The 25,282-nt window shown below is 45.1% G+C and overlaps 1 protein-coding gene across 10 annotated transcripts in view; it reads left to right on the top strand.

The window, feature by feature from the left end:
- The window catches only part of LOC130290823 (diacylglycerol kinase eta-like), a 1,161,394-nt gene that overhangs the window by 574,882 nt on the left and 561,230 nt on the right, over positions 1 to 25,282 (top strand). For 9 of the 10 annotated variants that reach the window (XR_008847710.1, XM_056538925.1, XM_056538926.1 and 6 more), the window contains one exon: positions 9,440 to 9,531. Coding sequence is in view for 9 of the 10 variants with exons in the window: in XM_056538925.1 (XP_056394900.1) it covers positions 9,440 to 9,531 (92 nt within the window). In the remaining variant the exon portion in view is untranslated. The remainder of the gene's footprint in view (positions 1 to 9,439; positions 9,532 to 25,282) is intronic. The other variant, XM_056538928.1, reaches the window with a different exon arrangement.

The raw sequence follows: 25,282 nt of genomic DNA on the forward strand, positions 1-25,282 counted from the left end.
CAGTGAAGAATTTTGAACCTCCTGAGCCAGATGCCACTGATTAGGAGCACTACCACCACCGCTGCTAGATGCAAGGGACATCAGTCTGCCATCTCATGCTGTACACTAGTGACATCAGTCCGCCTTCCCATGTTGTACGCTAGTGACATCAGTCCGCCATCTCATGCTGTATGCTAGTGACATCTGTCTGCCATCTCCTGCTGTATGCTAGTGACATCAGTCTGCCATCTCATGCTGTATGCTAGTGACATCAGTCTGCCATCGCATGTTGTACACTAGTGACATCAGTCTGCCATTTTATGCTGTACACTAGTGACATCTGTCCACGATCTCATGCTGTATGCTAGTGGCATCTGTCCACCATCTCATGCTGTACGCTAGTGACATCTGTCCGCCATGTCATGCTGTATGCTAGTGACATCAGTCCGCCATCTCATGCTGTACAATAGTAACATCAGTTAGCCACCAGCCCACCACCTTTCTGCCACTACATGGGCAGGCATATACCGACAACCAGGGATACGTTATGCTGCTTTATTTTGGTGTGACTAAGCCTAAAAAATGGGCAAGCTGGAGAAGTTATCATGGGTTACTGCTTGGCGCCATAACTGAGCCTTAAACACACTTTAAAACTACTTGAATACAGTGTTAGACAGGGGTTTCAAGCTGTTAGGCAATGTTTTAAACATGTTTAGGGGCTGATTTTATTGCTGGTTTGAGTCGAACTCGATTTTCAAAAAGTTTGGCGAGTCCGGCGAACAAACTTTTAACCATGAGTATTTACTGCATATAATTATATGTGTATAGCTGGTATAAGTTATACATATACTGTATCTATATATAAAACTCAATGAGGGAGATTTATCATACTGTGTGAGAGAAAAAATAGAATGAATTTCCCACAACAACCAATCACAGCTCAGCTTTCACTTTACCAGAGCTCATTAGTTGAGCTGTGATTGGTTGTTTTGGGACAAACACTCCATTTTTTCTCTCACCCAGTTTGATAAATCTGGGCCAATGTGTGCATATGTGTTTGTATGTGTGTATGTTCCAGCATCACTTCCAAATGGCTGAAGTTATCTCGATAAAACTTGGTACACATGTTACTTAACCACTTAAGGACGCAGGGTGTAGGGGTCCCGGTCGGAATGCCCGCTGAAGTCATTCAGCAGGCATCCCGTGCAAATGCCTGGGGGGTCCGGAGACCCCCTTCAGATCGGCGATTTGCGGCAATTTTGGGCTGAACGGGTCTCTGGTGACTCGGTCGTCCGAAAAATAGGAATGATCGGAGCTGTCAGAGAAAGCCCCGATCATCCTAAAGGATAGGAGTGAGGTGGCAGGGGTGCCACCTCCTATCCCCTGCCATTGGTCAGTTAGGACTAACCGACCAATGGCAGTTGGGGGGGGAGGGTTTAAAGTTAATTTCCCCCCCTCTGTCTGGCCCTGGATGTCCAGGCAGAGCGAGGGGGTAAATGACGATGGGTGCCAGAGCATGTCAGGGATCGGCAATCGTGGCGGGACTGGCGGCAGTGAGAAGGCGGCGGCGGAGGCAGCAGTGAAGATCAGTGGTAAGTGATCTTCACTGCTGCCTTCTAGGAGTTACCAAACTACAACTCCCAGCATGCTCAGACTGCCAAAGGCTGTCTGGGCATGCTGGGAGTTGTAGTTTTGCAACATCTGGAGGACCACAGTTTGGAGGCCACTATACAGCGGTGTCCAAGATGTAGCCCACCAGATGTTGCAAAACTAAAACTCCAAATATGCCCAGGCATGCTGAGAGTTTTAGTTCTGTAACATCTGGCCCTTCAGATGTTGCCGAACTACAACTTCCAGCATGCCTGGGCAGTCTTACCATGCTTGGAGTTGTAGTTTTGCAACGTCTGGAGGGCTAAAGTTTGGACACCACTACACAGTGGTCTCCAAACTGTTCTCCTCCAGTTGTTGCATAACTACAACTCCCAACATGCCCTTTGGCTGTCTCAGCATGCTGGGAGCTGTAGTTTTTCAATAACTGGAAGCACACTGGTTGGGAAACAATGTCTGTTTCTTTACTCAGTGTTTCCCAACCCGTGTGCCTCCAGCTGTTGCAAAACTATAATTCCCATCATGCACTGACAGACCATGCATGCAAGTAGTTGTAGTTTTGCAACAGCTGGAGGCACACAGGTTGGGAAACAGTTAAGTAACAAACTCTCAGTGTTTTGCAACCAGTGTGCCTCCAGCTGTTGCATAACTACAACCCCCAGCATGCACGGACAGCCAAAGGGCATGCTGGGAGTGTTAGTAGTATGCCTCCAGCTGTTGCATAACTACAAGTCCCAGCATGCCCTTCAGCTGTCACTGCATGCTGAGAGTTGTAGTTTTTGCACACTGGTTGCAAAACACAGAGTTTGTTACCTAACTCAGTGTTTCGCAACCAGTGTTCCTCCAGCTATTGCAAACTACAACTCCCAGCATGCCCTTTTGCTGTCCGTACATGCTGGGAGTTGTACTTTTGCAACAGCTGCAGGCAAACTGGTTGCGAAACACAGAGTTAAGTAACAAACTCTCAGTGTTTTGCAACCAATGTGTCTCCAGCTGTTGCATAACTACAACCCCCAACATGCACGGACAGCCAAAGGGCATGCTGGGAGTTGAAGTTTTGCAACAGCTGAAGGTTTGCCCCCCCCCCCCCCCCCCCATGTGTATGTACAGGGTACATTCACACGGGCGGGGTTTACAGTGAGTTTCCTGCTGCCAGTTTGAGATGCAGCAAATTCTCCGCTGCAGCTCAAACTCCCAGCGGGAAACTCGCTGTGAACCCCCGCCCATATGAATGTACCCTAAAAACACTACACTACACTGTACAAAATAAAAAGTAAAACACTACATATACAAATACCCCTACACATTTACCCCTCTTCCCCCCAATAAAAATGAAAAACTTCTGGTACGGCACAGTTTCTAAAACAGAGCCTCCAGCTGTTGCAAAACAACAACTCCCAGTCTTGCCAGGAAGCCATGGACTGTTCAGGCATGCTGGGAGTTTTGCAACAGCTGGAGGCAACCTGTTTGGGAAACACTGCCGTAGGGTAATTTTGGTACCGGAGGCTAGTGTAATTCTTGCATATGGGTCTGTCCCTATGCAAATCCATAATTTAGGCCTCAAATGTGCATGGTGCTCTCTCACTTCAATGCCCTGTCGTATTTCAAGGCAACAGTTTAGGGCCACATATGGGGTATCTCCGTACTCAGGAGAAATTTCCTAACAAATTTTGGGGGGCTTTTTCTCCTTTTACCTCTTATGAAAAGGTAAGGTTGGGGTCTACTCCAGCATATTATTGTAAAAAATAAAAAAATGTTACACTAACATGCTGGTGTTGCCCCATGCTTTTCATTTTCACAAGAAGTAAAAGGGAGGGAAAAAAAGACCCCCAAAATTTGTAAGGCAATTTCTCCTGAGTACGGAAATACCCCGTATGTGGACGTAAAATGCTCTGCTGGCGCACAACAAGGCTCAGGAGTGAGAAAGCACTATGTACATTTGAGGTATGTACATTTTTTTGAGGTGCAAAAAAATAAAAAACACCCACCTGTGACCTAATTTGGGAAACTACACCCCTCACAGAACGTAACAAGGGGTGTAGTGAGCCTTAACACCCCACAAGGGTTTCATTACTTTTTATTAAAGTTGGACGTGAAAATTAATTTTTTTAATTTTTTTCACTAAAATGCTGTTATCCCAAATTTTTCATTTTCACAAGGGGTAATAGGAAAAAAGCCCCCCAAAATTTGTAACCCCATTTCTTCCTAATATATAAATACCACATATGTAAAGTACTCTGCTGGCGCACTACAATGCTCAGAAGAGAATGAGCGCCATTGGGCTTTTGGGGAGAGAATGTGTCTGGAATTGAAGGCCATGTGTGTTTACAAAGCCCCCATTGTGCCAGAACAATGGACCCCCCACATATGACCCTATTTTGGAAACTACACCCCTTACGGAATGTAATAAGGGGTGCAGTGAGCATTTACACCCCACAGGTGTCTGACAAATTTTTTTGAAAAGTGGTCCGTGAAAATGAAACATTACATTTTTCATTTGCACAGCCCACTGTTCAAAAGATCTGTTAAACACCAGTGGGGTGTAAATGCTTACTGCACCCTTTACATTCCGTGAGGGGTGTAGTTTCCAAAATGGGGTCACTTGGGGGGGTTCCACCCTTTTTCTCCTTTTACCCCTTGTAAAAATAAAAAAAATTGTGGTAACACCAGCATGTTCAAAAAACTAGACACAATGGCTCATAGTCTATGAGATAATGGCATTAGAAGCCTGTGTAAGAGCCCCACTGTTTCTTAAATCAAAGCCTAAAGTCCTGGGGTACCAATTTAAAATATAACTTTTAATAATAGTTGATAAAATGTATAGACACAAGTAATAAATCATAAACACCTCTAAAGTGCATAGATCACCATAATAGATAAAGTAAGGTGAAAAAATCCACACAATCAATAATATATTGCACGTAGTCCGATATTGCACTTGCACATTCCTATGCCCATAAGCTCGTAATAGGTCATGAATTATCAGTCAATCAATCTAAACATGATTCTAAACATACAAGCAGTATGGTGCATAGACCGGGGATAAATTGCACATGTGCCCAACAAAAATTACACAGATAATGGTAATAGAATTGGGGGGATATCCAAAAAAGCAGTGGCTTATATTAGGAAACTTGCTGGGAAACCGTATATGTATCTCTCCCTATGTTCCCTATCAATCCCTATAGTGTAGTGCAAGACTCCCTATTCTATATGCACCCTAGCTGTGTGGCACGTAACTGGGGCACTCGCCCTAGAAAGGGCGACCCCCGTGCCTCAGGAACCTCTTTCCTACTCTGTACTGTCCCTGATTTCATACACAGTAATAAGGTGCAAAGAATAAAAGTGCAGAGTGCTATTCAGTGCAATAAACCTGACTGCAGCATGTCTCCTATGCAGCGTTTCGTCTTTGGCTCATCAGGGAGACTTCAGCAGCATTGGCAGTCATAGCATAATAGCAGCAGGATGGCAGTGGCAGCTTACCTTACCAACATGCGATCTTTAAATATCCTCCTGGCGTCCATTACCTGTGCGCGCCATCACGCCACAGGCCGGGGGAGGGCGCATGCGCTCTCGCTGGGATTCCCGGCCGGGACTGACGTCACTTCCGGTTGCGGCCGTAACTTACTGTACCGCCCTCGGAGCGTGTCATAGGGTAATTCCCGAACCAAGGATCCCGCCCCCTCTCTCCAGCATTCGGCGTGTCACGCCCAAAGGGGAGGAATAGATAGTAACCATAGGGACTAACAGCGCGTCCCTGACTGAGATTAACTCCTCACACACCTCTCAATTAGTTGCGTTTAATATCACAAGGTATATAAGTTAGTTACAATATAATACAGCACGGAAATCAAGTTACAAATTGTCCTAAGCTAACAAGCGAACAGTTAGCATCTAGAATGTTATATTATGCCAGTAAAGATATCAATGTCCTAAAGCCATGCAGTTAAACATACCCTGGGTCACCCTACCTGAGGGTAATCATTAGTGGCTAGTACATCACAGTACCGCCCATAGGTACCCTCTAAAGATGCTGGTGGTGGCCCAAAGTATAGAAAACATGCATAGCCTTCCCTAGGAAAAATTGGATACAATTTTCCATTCTTATTAGGGGGTATAGCACGATAATCCCCAGTTCTACCATACCAAAATTAAATTACTGAAAATGACATAATTACATAGATCACAGTAGTTAAGGATACCAAAGTTTAAATGAAGCATATGAAATTCTGGGACTCATTCAAGCCCCCTGGTGCCAAGGAGTTCAGGCGATGAATCCATCTGCACTCAATTTGTAGCAATTTCTTGTCCCAATCACCTCCTCGGGGGCCTCTTTCCACACTTTGAATGCCTATGAATCTTAAATTTTTGGGGTCACCATTATGCATTTGGAGAACATGTCGGGCCAAGGACGTGTCCCTCTGGTTAAGAATATCATTATAGTGGTCTCTTACTCTCCGCCTAAACTCACGGCGTGTCTTGCCCACATAGTCCATGGGACACGTGCATTGTGCCAAATAGATGACTCCCATACTTTTACAGTTAATGAAGTCACGGATTTCAAAACTCCTTCCGTTACTCGAACATACAAAGTTTTTACATTTCTTGATGGATGGACATGCTAAGCACGAACCACATTGAAATGTGCCGCTAGGTCTGCGGTCCAGCCATGTTGTAGGACCCCTCTTAGGTGGCAGGTGACTATGTACGACCAGATCCCTGATACTGGGACCTTTTCTGTATGTAATAAGTGGTCTGCTACTAAGGATTGGTTTAATATCCTCATCCGCTAGCAATATGTTCCAGTATTTTTCTAGGATATTTCTGATCTGCCCATGCATAGTATCAAAGGTACCGATCATGCGAATGGTGTTTTGTTCCTCTACCTTGTCCTCCACCTCACTCTTTTTTGGGATTAGGAGATCCCTCCTATCCCGGGAGAAAGCCCCATCAAAGGTCACCCTTAATACATCATCCGGGTATCCTCTTTCATGGAACCGGCACCTGAGGTCCTGAGCCTGACTCAGGAACTCTCTGGTCCCCGAGCAGTTTCTCCGCAACCTCAGGTACTGGCCCCTTGGTATACCCTTTTTGAGGGCCACTGGATGCGAGCTATCCCACCTCAATAATCCATTTGTAGACGTTGGTTTTCTATAAATGGATGTCTCAATGTTGTTGAGAGGTCCTTTTGCCATCAGTACGTCCAAAAAGGCCAACTTATCCGGACTCCACTCACAAGTAAACCTAAGATCCAGGTCATTACAATTAAGGACCCCCACGAACTCCTGGAATTGTTTTCCCGTTCCTGCCCATAACACCAGCATGTTAGTTTAAAAAAATCAAATTTTTCATTTTCACGTCCAACTTTAGCGTAAATTTGTCAAACACCTGTGGGGTGTTAAGGCTCACTTTACCCCTTGTTACATTACTTGAGGGGTGTAGTTTCCAATATAGTATGCCATGTGTTTTTTTTTTTTTTTTTTTTTGCTGGCACTATAGGGGCTTCCTAAATGTGACATGCCTCCCAAAAACCATTTCAGAAAAACTGACTCTTCAAAATCCCATTGTCGCTCCTTCCCTTCTGAGCCCTCTAGTGCACCCACAGAGCACTTAGGGTGATTTCTTCCCTTTTACCCCTTCAAAAACTGGGTCTACAAGAAAATGCGTGCGTAAAAAATTAAGATTTTGAATTTTCTCCTCCTCATTGCTGCTATTCCTGTCAAACACCTAAAGGGTTAACACACTTTCTGAATGTCATTTTGAATACTTTGAGGGGTGAAGTTTTTATAATGGGGTCATTTGTGGGGTATTTCTAATATGAAGGCCCTTCAAATCCACTTCAAAACTGAACGGGTCCCTGAAAAATTATGATTTAGAAAATTTTGTGAAAAATTGATGCTGAACTTTGAAGCCCTCTGATGTCTTCCAAAAGTAAAAACATGTTAACTTTAAGATGCAAATATAAAGTAGACATATTGTATATGTGAATCATATGGCTTGAAGGTATGGCTTGAAAATCATGCCCACTCCCACAAAGTCACGCCCCCTTTTATTTTTGGCTTACAATATCTTCATCGCAACTCAGCTCCACCTAAGGATGGGAAATGAGGTCGGGATGTGAGGATGGGATATTAAGACGAGATATGAGGACGAAATATGTGGTTGCGATATGAGGTCAGAATATGAGGAAGATATATGAGAATGGGATATGAGGACAGGATATGAGGTTGGGATATGAGGACAGGATGTGAGGAGGGGATATGTGGAAGAGATATGAGAGCGGGCTATGAGGACAATATAAGAGGACTGGACATTAGGTTAAAAGCTTCATCCTTGCTTTTCCTCCCCAACAAGGATTAGGAAAAAAAAAAACAGGCAATGCCAGGTACTTAGCTAGTATAATGATAAATGCCGTACTGGTAAACCAAGATATACTGTATAACTATATGTGTACAGCTGAAATAAGCAATATATCTTTTGTATATAGTGATATTGACCATGCTGGTGTAACCTGTATATATGCTGTGCATAATTATATATGTTCAGTTGGCCATAGGATAGCAAAGGCGATATAGGTAAGATGCCCCATTCTAGTCCATAATAATAGGGAACTAATGCAGATGACCAAACCCTAGAACATGAAGCGAATTTTATTCCATACTGAAACTTTGTTAAGCCAGCCATGAACAATAAACGCAACGGCATAGTAAGCACAGATGGAGTGAGAATTTCTGTATAAACAAAACTGTGCAGTAAGTGCCGGACTGCCGCATGTGAGCCAGCTGCGGGCTGCCAGACGGTGATACCTCAGCTGCTTAGCCCCCGACTTACCACCTTGGGGACCTGCAGTGAGAGGGGAACAGGTGCCGCGGTTCCTGAATGAGAGGGGAACAGGTGCCGCGGTCTCTGGACTGGAGACGAAATCAGAGACAGCTGACACCTCTTCACTACCTTCTCCACAAGGGAGGAAAAATGGCTAATTGGGCCCAATTTGGACATTTCCACTTAGGGGTGTATTCACTCAAACATTAAACACTGTTATGCAGGCTGTGCACTCACGACATTGTAGCAGACTTTCATTTCTTCAGTAGTGTCATGAGAAAATATATGATTTAAACATTAAAAGAATGTGACAAGTGTACCCACTTTGTGAGATACTGTATACACTTATTTTGTTGCATTGATCCTACAATGTATTTGTGTTGAGAGTAATTTTCTAGCTTTGTGAAAATTCATGTAGTCTTTTCAATGCATTGAGTAGGTAAACGTATACATATACTGCAGCATACTTAAAGGTTTTACTAGCACAAAAATATCTGTTTTATTTAATCTTATAGTCAAATAAGATTGGATACCTTTTTTGTATTGGATACCTTTTTGTATACTTACAGTTCATGCTCAAAATGTGATATGCACGGCCCCTTAATAAGGACCCATCATTCCTCCTGACCTGTTTGATTTAGCAAATATATGTTTTCCAACAGTTCTTCAACATCTTTTAGAATTTGCTCTCTTTGTCAATGGGGTACAGTGTCAGTGTTTAGAAACACACTTTATTGGTAAGGTAAGGCTCAGTCGGCAATTTATTTTTATTAAGAATAGCGGGATTATTCAATAAGGGGATATATGAAGATACATTCAAGAAAGCAGATACATCTGTTGGGGAGGAACTGTTAAGCATCCAAGCACATTAGACAGTCAGCTGACTTTTCACGTGTTTGGGGTCTATTGCACGCAATTGTCTGGTACAGTAAACACATACACCTATAGGCGCACAAGGTGCAAGAAAAGGACAAATGCATATAGAGATATTTGTAGTCTTTTCTAAACTTTCCACCTTTCAATTTGGCAGATGCAGATTTCTCAGTATGTCGATTCTGTTGCCTTCCATTTAGCTAAGATCCTGGAATCAGATAAGCACTGTGATGTAATTTCCTCCGCCAGGTAAGATACATGATGTCTGTTTTTCTTTTTTTAAGAATTCATGCTCTCTGTTACTGTATGTTGAAGCCAATCTAATACATACTGTGTTAATAGTAATATTTATCACTTTGTTATTAGATACCCATCATTATGGGCAGGGAAGAGTGAAGCCCTGCCTACTTGCATACCCACCCTAGGTGACGGGCCCACAACCACAGTGACAGTCCCTGCCTGAATACGTGCAGGGAGTCAAATGTCAACAAAATAAACTATAATACAGACGGAGGTCGGGAAACTGTATGGAATCACACACACTAACAGAAATAATAACATACAAACACAATACATCACAGTCCACAAGCCGAGTCAATACCAAGAGACTACAGAAATGCCAAATAGCAGAAACAGGAGAAGAGTCAGAGAGCGGAGCCAATGGGTCAAATATGACAGAAATACCTGATACAATACAAACGCGAGCTAGGAGTAAGAGCTCTTTCGCAGGCGAGGTGTGAGAGCAGACTGCCAGCTTCAATAGGAGCCAGACCAGGTGCTCTCATCAGGGTCAGCTGACCAGTCCAGGCAGCTGGGAGTAGCCCAAGAACAAAAACAAAACAGAGAGAACTGTCGGAACCATTTAACCCCGCGGGTTCTGACAGTACCATCATAACCTGGGTAATTTTAACAACATGACTCAATTATGAATTATGAAATATGGTCCGAAAAATTTAAATTTTAACCACTACACATAACATGACTTTAAGAATTACTTATATCAATTGTTTGGTGAGTGGTACATAATAAACTAGGCTATGTGCATTATATGAATGCACCAGTATACATAGACTACGCCTCGTCCTCTGCAGAAAAAGGAAACATTTCCTATGTGCCAATCTTTCCATCTCAATCTGGAGATTTAGAGACAAAAGATCAATTCACCATATTACTGATATCATTTCATACTCATATCCAAATTAGTCTTAATCAAATGGAATACCATTTTTGTATCTTACCAGTCATGTGGCATCGGCCATCTGCGTCTAAAAACATTTGGTGGTCCATTGCATCGTCCATTTTCCTCAGGCCTGAGGAAAAGGCTGACACAGCCTTGAAATGCATTGTGTGTGTATTATTAATAAAAGTAAAGCTTTTGTTGTGTGTCTTCAAGTTTACAATGTTACTGACCTGGCAGCTTGTTACTGACTGCAAGCTTCCACCCTTCCTATCTATTGATCTACAGTTCTCACCTGGAATCCTTACAAATGTTAATGACTGCAACACTCTTTAATGAGAGACTAATATCTTACAATGTCTAGCATAACCTGATACAGTGGGGCTATACCATAACATGTATGTACTGATGTCACTAACAATACTGATCTGTATATGTGACACTACCATATGTCCTTAACTTATTATTATTATTATTATTATTATTATATACTTAAAGAACTAAGGTTCATTATAGGGACAAACACTCTTTAGTTTTACAGTTTCTTCTCCCAACCCCTATTATCTTGGGTGAATTGTACTAGTGTCCACAGAGTGTAGCTAGCCCCCTCATGTTGTAAATCTCTGAGTTAACAATAGGTATATTCCTCCTTGCTCATTTAGGCTATAAAACCTCTGGCATTATTGCAGAGAACACTGTTCTACAGGTAAAAAGTTGTGAGCATGAAAAAGCTGTTCTTACATAATTTTGGGGTGCTAAACACAAAAATATCATTATAAAATGTATACTAGCTCTAGTTTCCATGATATAAGCAACCAACTAAAGAAGTAAGGTTTATAAAATGCATGATGCAACTTAAACCATAGATTACACCAGGGGTCCTCAAACTACGGCCCGCGGGCCACATGCGGCCCGCGGAGCGCATTTACCCGGCCCGCCGGGTGTTTTTGCCTTAGGACATCCCTGTGTTCCGAAAGATGCTTTCGGAACACAAGGATGCCTCTGTGAAGTCCCTGCGGCCCGCGTTTACTTTAAAAACGTGGGGACCGCCGGGAGCAGGCGCACGCAGCGACGTCACTGACGTCCCATGCGTGCGCCCATGGCAACCGAGCAGAGCAGAGGAGCGGAGAAGAAGCAAGGACGCGCGCACTGGTAGTAGGTAAGTGTTTACCAGTGGCGCGTCCCTTCGGTGTTCTGACCACCGATCCTCCGGTCCTGCTATGGCCGGAGCGGTGGTCGGAACACTGAAATGGGGCATTACACAGGCATACAGCCTCCAGCCATACTTTATGGCCGGAGGCTGTATGCCTGTGGGGGAACATACTGCCAACGTAATTTGGGGGACTATACTGCCAGCCTAATGTGGGGGACTATACTGCACCTAATGTGGGGGAACTATACTGCCAATGTAATGTGGGGGACTATACTGCCAGCCTAATGTGGGGGAACATACTGCCAGCCTAATGTGGGGGACTATACTGCACCTAATGTGGGGGAACTATACTGCCAGCCTAATGTGGGGGACTATACTGCACCTAATGTGGGGGAACTATACTGCCAACCTAATGTGGGGGACTATATTGCACCTAATGTGGGGGACTATACTGCCAACGTAATGTGGGGGACTATATTGCACATAATTTGGGGGAACTATACTGCCAGCCTAATGTGGGGGACTATATTGCACCTAATGTGGGGGACTATATTGCACATAATGTGGGGGAACTATACTGCCAGCTAATGTGGGGGACTATATTGCACCTAATGTAGGGGGACATACTACCAACGTAATGTGGGGGACTATGTTGCACCTAATGTGGGGGAACTATACTGCCAGCCTAATGTGGGGGACTATATTGCACCTAATGTAGGGGAACATACTGCCAACGTAATGTGGGGGACTATATTGCACCTAATGTGGGGGATTATATTGCACCTAATGTGGGGGGAACATACTGCCAGCCTAATGTGGGGGACTATATTGCACCTAATGTGGGGGAACTATACTGCCAGCCTAATGTGGGGGACTATATTGCACCTAATGTGGGGGAGAATATTGCCAGCCTAATGTGGGGGAACATACTGCAAGCCTAATGTGGGGGACTATATTGCACCTAATGTGGGGGACTATATTGCACCTAATGTGGGGGAACTATACTGCCAGCCTAATGTGGGGGACTATATTGCACCTAATGTGGGGGAACTATACTGCCAGCCTAATGTGGGGGACTATATTGCACCTAATGTAGGGGAACATACTTCCAACGTAATGTGGGGGAGTATATTGCACCTAATGTGGGGGACTATATTGCACCTAATGTGGGGGAACATACTGCCAGCCTAATGTGGGGGACTATATTGCACCTAATGTGGGGGAACTATACTGCCAGCCTAATGTGGGGGACTATATTGCACCTAATGTGGGAGAACTATACTGCACCTAATGTGGGGGAGAATATTGCCAGCCTAATGTGGGGGAACATACTGCAAGCCTAATGTGGGGGACTATATTGCACCTAATGTGGGGGAACTATACTGCCAGCCTAATGTGGGGGACTATATTGCACCTAATGTAGGGGAACTATACTGCCAGCCTAATGTGGGGGACTATATTGCACCTAATGTGGGGGAACTATACTGCCAACATAATGTGGGGGACTATATTGCACCTAATGTGCAAACTAAACTATACTGCACCTAATGTGGGGGAACTACAACCTAATGTGGGTGAACTATACTGCACCTAATGTGGGGAGGAACTGCAACCTAATGTAGGGGAACTACTACCTAATGTGGGGGGACTATACTGCCAACCTAATGTGGGGGAATTGTACTGCACCTAATGTGGGGGAATTTTACTGCACCTAATGTGGGGAGCTATACTGCACCTAATGTGGGGGAATTGTACTGCCAACCCTAATGTGGGGGAATTGTACTGCCAACCCTAATGTGGGGGAATTGTACTGCCAACCCTAATGTGGGGGAACTGTACTGCCAACCCTAATGTGGGGGAACTGTACTGCCAACTCTAATGTGGGGGAACTGTATTGCCAACCCTAATGTGGGGGAACTACAACCAAATGTGGGGGAATCTATACTGCCAACCTAATGTGGGGGGAACTGTGCTGTGTACTTAAAGTGGTAGTCCACTAATAAGATATATAAGTGTGCATAGGAATTTATTCATGTTTTGTTATAAATAGTCCGGCCCTCCAACGGCCGGAGGGACCGTTAACTGGCCCCCCGTTTAAAAAGTTTGAGGACCCCTGGATTACACAGTCAGTATTGGTGACCAATAGAAAACCGCCAAGTGTACCAAGATGATGCAATATTAACAAATATTACATCACCAAATTCTATAAGTCACAGTATATGTTGCATGGCGAGTTTAGGGTGGGTTCACACTGCATTTACTAACTACGGGAACCGAATCCGGCTGGTATGAGTGAAAACCGTGCATTCAAATGAATGAGAGGGGGGCCGGGTCTGGCTGGGATGAGAGAATGCCCGGTTTTCACTCCCCCCCCCCCTGTCACGATCACACCCTATCGGTCCAGCTAAGACGCTAGAGAGAGTGTGATGGTGCAAGGGTTAAAGCCGCCAGACCTCTGGGTATCCACTACAAGTCCCAGCAAGTCACCAAATTAACCCTTAGATAAACGTGTTTCACCCGAGAGGCCTTCAGAAAGGTGAGCTCATATATTTAGAGATCAAAGACCAGAGCTGATTAATTAAACATTTAATCTGATAAAAGGTATCACAGTGCTATGCATAAAAATAAACAAATGACATACAGTTATAAAAATATATATAAGAGTTTAGCAAGACAAGTTCAGCAAGCAAAAATGAAGTTCTTACAGCACAATGATATTAGCAGTCCATGAGAGAGAGAGTGCTGTTCTTAAGATGGTCTTGTCAGCTTGTGCCCAGCATTGAACAACCTGAGTCTAGCATTGTTTTAAATATATCTATCTCCTTTTTGGAGGGACTCCATTCCCCCCTCCTCTCTGATCCCACCAGGTGGGGGCATCTCTTATCTCATATATGGGACCAGAGACTCCTTACATCCTGCTGCTTCAAAGGGCCTTTGACTTCAAAAGAGGAAAACAGCAGACAGGCCCCAATTGACTGCAATACACAAAAACAAAGGATCAACCGTCTGAATGACCCCTCACCCCTCCGGTCTTAGTTTATACATAGATGCAATTATAAAACACATGTATGTTTCCATAATCAGGCCTTGGGCCTGACACCTCCCCCTTAAGATGGAGACAGAGAGATCTGGCCCTCCAGGCCGATAGATCTGTCTCACTTAACCATCTATTTCTCTTCTTGATGCATTCCCAGGCAAAGATGGCACTGAAGGGGCCTAGTACCTGATTAAGCTGCCTCCTCCTTTCATCTGAGAGCTTCCTTCACTAGGTCCAGTAGGGGATCACTACCCAGCCCTTCCTCTGGTGCTCTGCATACACTGAGTACCACGTCCTCAGGGTCATAGTATGCCATATTAATGTGGTACTGTCTCTGCCTCTGACCTTTCTCATGAAGAGCAACTACATATGTGGTGGGTGCTAGGCACTGCAGAATGGGGAAGGGACCCTCCCAGGCGGCCTGCAACTTATTCTGCCTGATGGGGTTCAGAACCATTACCTTCTGTCCCACTTCATAGACCCGGTCCCTTGCATTGCGATCGTACCAGTACTTCTGCCTGGACTGTGCTGCTGTGAGGTTGTCATGTATCAGCCCAGTCAGTGCCTGCATCCTGTCCCTGAATCTCAGAACATACTCCACCACAGAAGTCTCATGTAGCCCCCCTTCCCATTCTTCCCTAACTAAGTCTCGGGATCCCCGCACTTCGTGACCATATAATAAAATAATAATAATTCAAAGGGCGAGAAACCTTTAGACTCTTGGGGTACCTCCCTGTAAGCAAATAACAGATGGGGTAAATACTTTCCCCAGTCTCCGCCCTCTGATTCTACAAAGGTTTTCAGCATTTGTTTCAAGGTCCCATTGAACCTCTCGCAGAGACCATTTGTTTGGGGGTGGTATGGGCTTTCTACCAAGTGCTGTACATTCACCTTTTTACAGAGGCTTTGCATGAGTTTGGACATGAACTGGGTGCCCCGATCAGTGAGCATTCCTTTGGGGAACCCTACCCTGCAGAAAATACTGATCAGTGCATCTGCCACCTTATCTGCTCGGACAGAGGATAAGGCAACAGCTTCAGGGTACCTAGTTGCATAATCTACAACAGTAAGAATAAATTGTTTCCCTGTGCTGCTGGGTATAGCTAGAGGTCCCACAATATCCCCTGCCACTCGTTCAAAGGGTACATATGACTGGTAGGGGCACTAGGGGAACACGAGTAACATCCCCAGACTTACCCACCCTCTTGCAGACCCGACAAGATCTACAATAATTGGCAACAGCAGTACCAATACCCGGCCAGTAGAAATTGTGTGCCAATCTGGACTTTGTCTTGGCTACTCCCAAATGTACTGCCAGGGGGGTCTCATGGGCCAACCTCAGCAGCTCTTTCCTGTACGGCCTAGGAACCACTAACTGCCTTTCTCTCTCCTGGGCCCCTAGCATGCCTTTGGAAAGGGACTCCCAGTACAAGATATCATTTTCCCAATATACCCGATGCCCATCTCTGTCAACACCTGTATGTTCAGCACGTTGTCTCAGCCCTTCAAGGGAAGGGTCACTGCGCAGAGCTTCCCGGAAATGCTAATTTCCATCCCCCCATCTCGTGGTATCAGGGAGCACATTTCCCCCAGATGAACTAGCATCTCCACCTTCCTCTGCTCGGGCTTGCAAGTCACACAGCTTGCCCCTTGCATCACCATCCTCCCTTCCTGTTAAAGCTGCAGCCCCGGCACGCTGCTGACGCGTTACCACTGCCACCATTGGTATATCTCCCTGGGGTTTCCCTTCCTCCCTCTCAGTTCAAGACATAACAATACAGGCATCATACCCAGGGCTATCACTCCTTCCCTCCTCCTCCTTAGGCTCACAGGATTGGGACATATCACTCACTGCTGGTCCCTCATCTTTACATGTCACCAGGGGCACACCAACCCCTCCCCCTAGCCCATCTCCACTAGGTTTTGGCATTGGCAATGCATTTTCACCACATTTTACAATACACCCCATTTCACTTTTGGAAAACATTACTGGTTCAGTCACAGGTAAACAATTATCAATCCCCTGCACCCCCTCCCAGTTACCACATTTCACAGTGTCTCCCAAAGTCTCGCACAGTACCTCAGAATGAACAGGGCTCTCTCCTAGCCCATCCAGTGTGCAGGTAGTGTCCTCTTGAGCATAATGACAGAGCATCCGACCCATATCATTCCCCAGCAGAACATTGACAGGGATGTCCTCAGAAACCCCCACCTCCCGCAAACCTTTGCCTGTACCCAAATCTCGGTACACATGGGCCATGGGCACAGCAGGCCGCACACCTCCAATTCCTTTTAAAGCCATGGTTCTTCCAGGGATGATATCCTCTGTATACACCACTTCAGGCAGCACCAAGATAAAGGAGGCTCCAGAATCTCGCAACCCCACTGTTACCCGGTAACCCACAGTTACACTCTGCAGGTTATCCGCTCTTTTCTCCACCGCTCCGGACACCAGAAGAACGGCTGTGTATCCTCCAGCTACTGGTGGAGAATTATTTTTGTTGGGGCAAGTGGCAGTCAGGTGCCCAATATTGTTGTATCTGTAACATCGGCGGGTGTCCCCCTGACCCAATGTAGCTCCTGTTGCTTTTGGGAATGATGGCAAGAATTTCCTGGCTGACCTGGTGGTGCTTTGTGTTTGTGTGGCTCCCCTCCAGGTACTTGCTCCAGCTTGTGCAGATCCACGCTTTGCTGCTGGCGCCCGGTTGTTGGCAAAGTCATCTCCTAGTTCTGCTGCTTCCATGGCTTTCTTGGGCTTGCGGTCTAAAATCCACTCTCTGGCTTCAAAGCTCCGTGTTTGGAGAAACTGATCCAGGACCATCAAGTCCTCCAGGGCCTCATAGGTAGTGACATGTAGGCCCCCAGTCCATAGCCTGAATGCAGTCCTTAGCTGACCTGCATGTTGAGTGCAGCTTTCTGTGGCACTTTGTTGCAAAGTCCGAAACTTTTTCCGATAAGTCTCTGGAGTCAGATTAAAACTTTTGAGCAGGGCAGATTTTATTGCCTCATAGTCCTGGTCACTCTCAGAGGAAAGAGAAGCAAACACATCCAGAGCTTTCCCTCGCAGCCGTGGGGTTAGATATCGTCCCCACTGTTCCTTAGGTAGATGGAACTGCCGGCAAACCTTTTCAAATCCCCTCAGGAACACATCCAGATCACCATCTTTCTCCAACATGGGGAAATGTTCCAAGCGGGGTTTGTGGTCTCCTTGATCCTGCACATCACTGCATGCAGATAAAGCATCCCCTCTCAGCCTCAGAACCTCCAGTTATTGCCTCCGCTGGGCCTCTCTTTCTGCCGCCTCTCTCTCTGCGGCTCGTGCCTGGGCCTCTCTCTCTGCAGTTTGGTACTGGAGAAGCAGTTGGAGTTTCATATTAGCATCCACATTCCCAAGGTGTTGTAAGGCAGTCCGCATATAAGAGTCCAAGGCTTCATGTGGAGTACTGTCCTGATGGGGGGTAATGTTGTATTCCCCAGGAGATATCAGTCCTTGGATGGCAGTTCCAGCTGTAGGACTTTGTCTCATGTCACTCAGCTCTTCTGTTTCACAATGTTTTTATTGAATTTTATAAACATAAGAAATGTAACATATAGCATATTATGACATCAGATGTGTCAGAGTTTACATATGAACATGCATAATAACCTTGACTGGTGGAGCATAATTGTTCATCCAAACAGTGTTATGCATATTCACAAAGGATCTATCAGGTCCAAAGGGACCTTAATTGAAATTTGAGAGCAAGAAAATAACAATAAGAAGGAAAACAATAAAACAATAAAATAGTGAGACTCCATAACTTCTACAAAATCAATCAAAATTGCTGAATCAGGCAGTTGTCTGGTATTTGGTAGAATTCACTCAGCTCTTCTGCATGGGCATCATACTCCACAAGATCAGCAATAAGTTGTTCCTTGTTCTTTCCTGCAGTACGGATCTCCTTTTCTTGGCACATTAGCTCCAGTGCAGGCTTGGACTGCTTGCGATATGCCTCCATATTTCCGAGAGGAGAAAGAGGAGGTAAAACAGGAGATGGGAAGGACAGAACTGTCTTGAACTCTTTTTGTATGTCTTTTAAACCAGCACTGAGCTCTGTCTTTGGAATTTACACACAAGAAGATGTATGCAATTTCTTTTTTAGTGCTACGATTTCCTTACAGGTAAAATCCAGCAAGCACTAAAAATCTCTAAATATGTCCCGACGCTGCCACCAGTTGTCACGATCACACCCTATCGGTCCATCTAAGACGCTAGAGATAGTGTGATGGTGCAAGGGTTAAAGCCGCCAGACCTCTGGGTATCCACTACAAGTCCCAGCAAGTCACCAAATTAACTCTTTCGTGTTTCACCCGAGCTGCCTTCAGAAAGGTGAGCTCATATATTTAGAGATCAAAGACCAGAGTTGATTAATTAAACATTTAATCTGATAAAAGGTATCACAGTGCTATGCATAAAAATAAACAAATGACATACAGTTATAAGAATATATATGAGTTCAGCAAGACAAGTTCAGAAAGCAAAAATGAAGTTCTTACAGCACAATGATATTAGCAGTCCATGAGAGAGAGTGCTGTTCTTAGGAAGGTCTTGTCAGCTTGTGCCCAGCATTGAACAACCTGAGTCTAGCATTGTTTTAAACATATCTATCTCCTTTTTGGAGGGACTCCATTCCCCCTCCCCTCTGATCCCACCAGGTGGGGGCATCTCTTATCTCATATATGGGACTAGAGACCCCTTACATCCTGCTGCTTCAAAGGGCCTTTGACTGCAAAAGAGGAAAACAGCAGACAGGCCCCAATTGACTGCAATACACAAAAACAAAGGATCAACCGTCTGAATGACCCCTCACCCCCCAGGTCTTAGTTTATACATAGATGCAATTATAAAACATATGTATGTTTCCATAATCAGGCCTTGGGCCTGACACCCCCCCCCCCCCCCCCCCCCAGCCGGATCAGTTTCCTGAAGTTAGTAAACGCATTGTGAACCCACGCTAAACTAGCCAAGCAACAGATACTGTGGCTTTTATATAATTTGGTGACATAATATTAGCTAATATTGCATCATCTCGGTACGCTTGGTGGTTTTCTATTGGTCACCAAATCTATGGTGTAAGTTGCATCATGCATTTCATAAACCTTATTTCATTAGTTGGTTGCTTATATCATGGCAACTAGAGCCAATATAATATTTTTTTTGTTATTTCTGTTTTTAGCACCACAAAATTATGTAAGAACAGCTGTTTTTATGCTCGCAAACTTTTACCTGTAGAACAGTGATTATTTGCCTATTACCGGTAGTTGGAAAATGTAAAATGTCTGTTGCATGAAAACTAGAGCCAACTAACAAATGTCATTATTATATTTAAATTCAGCATGTCAAATTCATTAAGAAATGGCACATTTCATTTCTGAAACAAAAAAAAATTGAAAATTGGTAGAACAGTGGAATAGTTTGTGTTAACTTTTCCACAAATTTTGACTGGACTTCTCTGGTGTTAATTTCATAAGTTGGCTTTCATTCTATTAGATTTCTATTGTTTCTGTTGGCAAAATAGCATGCTATCCAGTAATCAAAACAATATGTAGATTTTCAAGGATCCATAATTCTTCAGGTTTAGTCCAATAATGCAGATTTGCTAATAATTTGTTGGAAATGGAAGTCTATAGAAAACTGTGTTGCCTTTTCTGAGATTTTGACCAAAATGTAAATTTTTACCACTACTAAAACTCAGTTTTATTACTTGAATCATACTCAGTTCTAGAAGCCAGCTTACAAAGTAAGATAATTGTGTTTATTAGTGTGTGACTATGTTCCCACTCAGTTTTTTTGATCCATATTTTCAGCCGGTTGTGTTCCCACACAGTTTTTCTCAGCTGCTTCTTGTTTTTGGACCCCCCCCCCTTTTTTTTTTTTAGCAGTTTATGGCTAAAACTGGGCCAAAATAAGGTGTGGGAACATAGCCTTTGCCTGCAATATGCATCGGGAAAGTTCCCAGTGCAAGTACCTAAAGGCAACCAATCTGTTATAGATAATGTTTATTTGCTATTCCACAAAGAGTATATACAACAGATCCCAAGAGGACTGTAGAGAAAGGAAAAAACAATACAACAACTTTAGCGGTAACCCCCTAAATGGGTAACCCTATGTGGCGTCCCATCACAAAGGGCTGTCCTGTGGGCTGCGTATCTCCTCGGGCATGCCTGCTGCTCTTATGTTGGACCTAGTGCTATACTGTATATTGTGTTCAAGCACTTTATGATGTTCACTGTGTCTACTGCATTTTATATTATTTATGTACTGTGCCTTTAAGTGGGAGATGCAGTGATGATCAGATGACCCTGTCTGCCCAATGGGAACCCCTAAATTCTCATGTGTATAGTGTAGTGGGGGAGGAGTTGTCCCAGTTCAGTCTAAGTTGAGTTAATGCTCAGTACAGTGTGCAAAGGAGGTGGAAGACGTGTGCAGAGAATCTTGAGAGAAGCCTAAAGAAAATATCTTCCCAAGTCAGCCCGCCATGCTGCAAGTGTTCCCCATACAGTGGTGAGTCAAAAAATGAAGAAGTCCAGCACTGCAGTGAAGGAAGCTTTATTCTGTGAGAAGCACATGGTAAAAACACACTAGTCAAACATGTTTCAAGCGCGAACGCTCTTCCTCGGTGACGTCAGTGTGAGCACAGGTGAGGTCTAATATACTCTGAACCAGGGGTGGAGCAGGATGGAGGAACTCCTACCTACCTGGTGTCACACTGATTACAGGGATCGAGGTATACAGGTAAAAAGCATATAAGAAGTATATAAAATGTGTACAAAATACATGAATAATAAATATGTAATACCACATACCAAAAATGGATACCAGCATGAGAGGAGGAGAGAGGAATGTAATGAGTGAAATTAGTAATGGAATAGCAGTTCCCGTCGGATATTTAATCCTGTGGGGCTGCGAGTACCTAAAGTAAACTGCCAGAAAGCTCATCTGTCAGCTAATTTTTTCCTAATACATCCTCCTCTAATGCTGGATTTGACGAGTTCGATAGCATAAATTTTAAAACCACTAGTGTTGCCCTGATGTACAGTCTGGAAATGGGCAGACACTGCTGATCTGTGTCTGCTCGATGTAGTAGTACTATCATTCAAATGCTCCAAAGCTATGGTTTTTAGCTTTCTAGTCGTGTAACCCACGTACTTTAATTGACAGAGTGAACATTCAATGATGTACACCACATTGGTATAATTGCAGTTGATATAAGAATTAATAGTAAAAGTTTTAGTACCATCAGCAGTGGAAAACATTTTGGTGGGTTTAGCATAATTACAGGTGCGGCATATTCTCTGTCCGCACTTGAAAAAACCTTTTTGGGCTAACCAATGTGGATTACTGGATCTTTCACTCACAACTACACTTGGTGACAAATGGTCAGTCATTATCGCTGATGTCGAAGGCCGCAGTGGTCTTCAACCTGCGGACCTCCAGAGGTTTCAAAACTACAACTCCCAGCAAGCCCGGACTGCCGATGGCTGCCCGGGCTTGCTGAGAGTTGTTGTTTTGAAACACCTGGAAGTCCGCAGGTTGAAGACCACTGTATCAGACATTGACAAGCGGTGATGATGAAGGTGGGGGGGGGGGGGGGGACTGATGACGTGGTGATGAAGACAAGGGGATGATGTAGGGGGTTGTGGGATGATGACAAGGAGATGATGAAGGGGGGGTGGGATTATGACAAGGGGATGATGACAGGGGGATGATGAAGGGGGGTGGGGATGATGACAAGGGGATGATGACAGGGGGATGATGAAGGGGTGTGTGGGATGATGACAAGGGGATGATGAAGGGGGGTGGGGATGATGACAAGGGGATGATGAAGGGGGGTGTGGGATGATGACAAGGGGATGATGAAGGGGGTGTGTGGGATGATGACAAGGGGATGATGAAGGGGGGTGTGGGATGATGACAAGGGGATGATGACAGGTGGTGATGATGAAGGGGGGACGATGACAGGCAGTGATGATGAAGGGGCGATGATGACAGGCAGTGATGATGAAGGGGGGATGATGACAGGGTGATGATGATGGGGGTGTTAATGACGGGGGTCTGGATGATGACGGGGGATGATGTATTTCCCACCCTAGGCTTATACTCAAGTCAATAACGTTTCCTGGGATTTTGGGGTGAAATTAGGGGCCTCGGATTATATTCGGGTCGGTTTATACTCGAGTATATACGGTAAGTCTTTATCTTGCATGTACTCTAGTTTAAGATTTCTGCATTTTTCCACGAAGTCCAATGTTTAGACGTCTTGTATCCATAGTCTCCATCTCAAGGCTCTAGTCTTAGTTACAGGCAAAGCGATAAGATGAAATGTTTTGAATTAAGGAAAGCAAAGCTCTTCTGCAATATTCAGCAATAGCCTTTAGCATTCTGATGTATCTGGGTTAAAGGGTAAGGGAACAGATATATTTTCCAGCAGCAATGTAATTTTAATATTAGTATATTGATCAGTCATTAGAAACATAAGGGTCATCCCTATCAATAGTCTACACAAAAAGCTTTCTTTTTATTTTTACTGAGTATTTTTAATATTGATCAATAAAGGTTACATTTTAATTAGGGAGGTCTCTTAGTTTTGGGTTACCCCTTTAGGGGGTGATCCCTAAAGTTGTTGAATTATTATTCTACAAAGAGAGTGTCACGATGCCGGCTGGCAGGTAGTGGATCCTCTGTGCCAGAGAGGGATTGGCGTGGACCGTGCTAGTGGACCGGTTCTAAGCCACTACTGGTTTTCACCAGAGCCCGCCGCAAAGCGGGATGGTCTTGCTGCGGCGGTAGTGACCAGGTTGTATCCACTAGCAACGGCTCACCTCTCTGGCTGCTGAAGATAGGCGCGGTACAAGGGAGTAGGCAAAAGCAAGGTCGGACGTAGCAGAAGGTCGGGGCAGGCAGCAAGGATCGTAGTCAGGGGCAACGGCAGAAGGTCTGGAAACACAGGCAAGGAACACACAAGGAACGCTTTCACTGGCACTAAGGCAACAAGATCCGGCGAGGGAGTGAAGGGGAAGTGAGGTGATATAGGGAAGTGCACAGGTGAAAACACTAATTGGAACCACTGCGCCAATCAGCGGCGCAGTGGCCCTTTAAATCGCAGAGACCCGGCGCGCGCGCGCCCTAGGGAGCGGGGCCGCGCGCGCCGGGACAGAACAGACGGAGAGCGAGTCAGGTAGGGGAGCCGGGGTGCGCATCGCGAGCGGGCGCTACCCGCATCGCGAATCGCATCCCGGCTGGCAGCGGAATCGCAGCGCCCCGGGTCAGAGGACGTGACCGGAGCGCTGCCGCGGGGAGAGTGAAGCGAGCGCTCCGGGGAGGAGCGGGGACCCGGAGCGCTCGGCGTAACAGTACCCCCCCCCCCTTGGGTCTCCCCCTCTTCTTAGAGCCTGAGAACCTGAGGAGCAGACTTTTGTCTAGGATGTTGTCCTCAGGTTCCCAGGATCTCTCTTCAGGACCACAACCCTCCCAGTCCACTAAAAAAAATTTTTTCCCTCTGACCTTTTTGGCAGCTAAAATTTCTTTGACCGAGAAGATGTCCGAGGAGCCGGAAACAGGAGTGGGAGGAACAGATTTGGGAGAAAAACGGTTGAGGATGAGTGGTTTGAGAAGAGAGACGTGAAAGGCATTAGGGATACGAAGAGAGGGAGGAAGAAGAAGTTTATAAGAGACAGGATTAATTTGACACAAAATTTTGAAAGGACCAAGATAGCGTGGTCCCAACTTGTAGCTAGGGACACGGAAGCGGACATATTTAGCGGAGAGCCATACCTTGTCTCCAGGGGAAAAAACGGGGGGGGCTCTTCTTTTCTTATCCGCGAACTTCTTCATGCGTGATGAAGCCTGTAAGAGAGATTTTTGGGTCTCTCTCCATATGATGGAAAGGTCACGAGAAATTTCATCCACAGCGGGCAGACCAGAGGGCAAGGGAGTAGGGAGGGGGGGAAGAGGGTGACGGCCGTACACCACGAAAAATGGGGATTTGGAGGAAGACTCAGAGACCCTGAAGTTATACGAGAATTCGGCCCATGGGAGGAGATCTGCCCAGTCATCCTGGCGGGAGGAAACAAAATGTCGCAAATAATCACCCAAGATCTGGTTAATCCTTTCTACTTGTCCATTGGACTGGGGATGATATGCAGAAGAAAAATTTAATTTAATCTTGAGTTGTTTACAGAGAGCCCTCCAGAATTTAGACACGAATTGGACGCCTCTATCCGAGACAATCTGCGTAGGCAACCCGTGAAGACGAAAAATGTGTACAAAAAATTGTTTAGCCAACTGAGGCGCAGAAGGAAGACCAGGAAGAGGGATGAAATGTGCCATTTTGGAGAATCGATCAACGACCACCCAAATAACAGTGTAGCCACGGGAAGGGGGTAAATCAGTAAAAAAATCCATACCAATCAGAGACCAAGGCTGTTCGGGGACAGGCAGAGGATGAAGAAAACCAGCGGGCTTCTGGCGAGGAGTCTTATCCCGGGCACAGATAGTGCAGGCTCGCACAAAGTCCACAACATCCGTCTCCAGAGTCGGCCACCAATAGAAGCGGGAGATGAGTTGCACAGATTTCTTGATACCCGCATGACC

Source organism: Hyla sarda, chromosome 9, assembly GCF_029499605.1.
Source record: "Hyla sarda isolate aHylSar1 chromosome 9, aHylSar1.hap1, whole genome shotgun sequence".
Taxonomy (NCBI): domain Eukaryota; kingdom Metazoa; phylum Chordata; class Amphibia; order Anura; family Hylidae; genus Hyla; species Hyla sarda.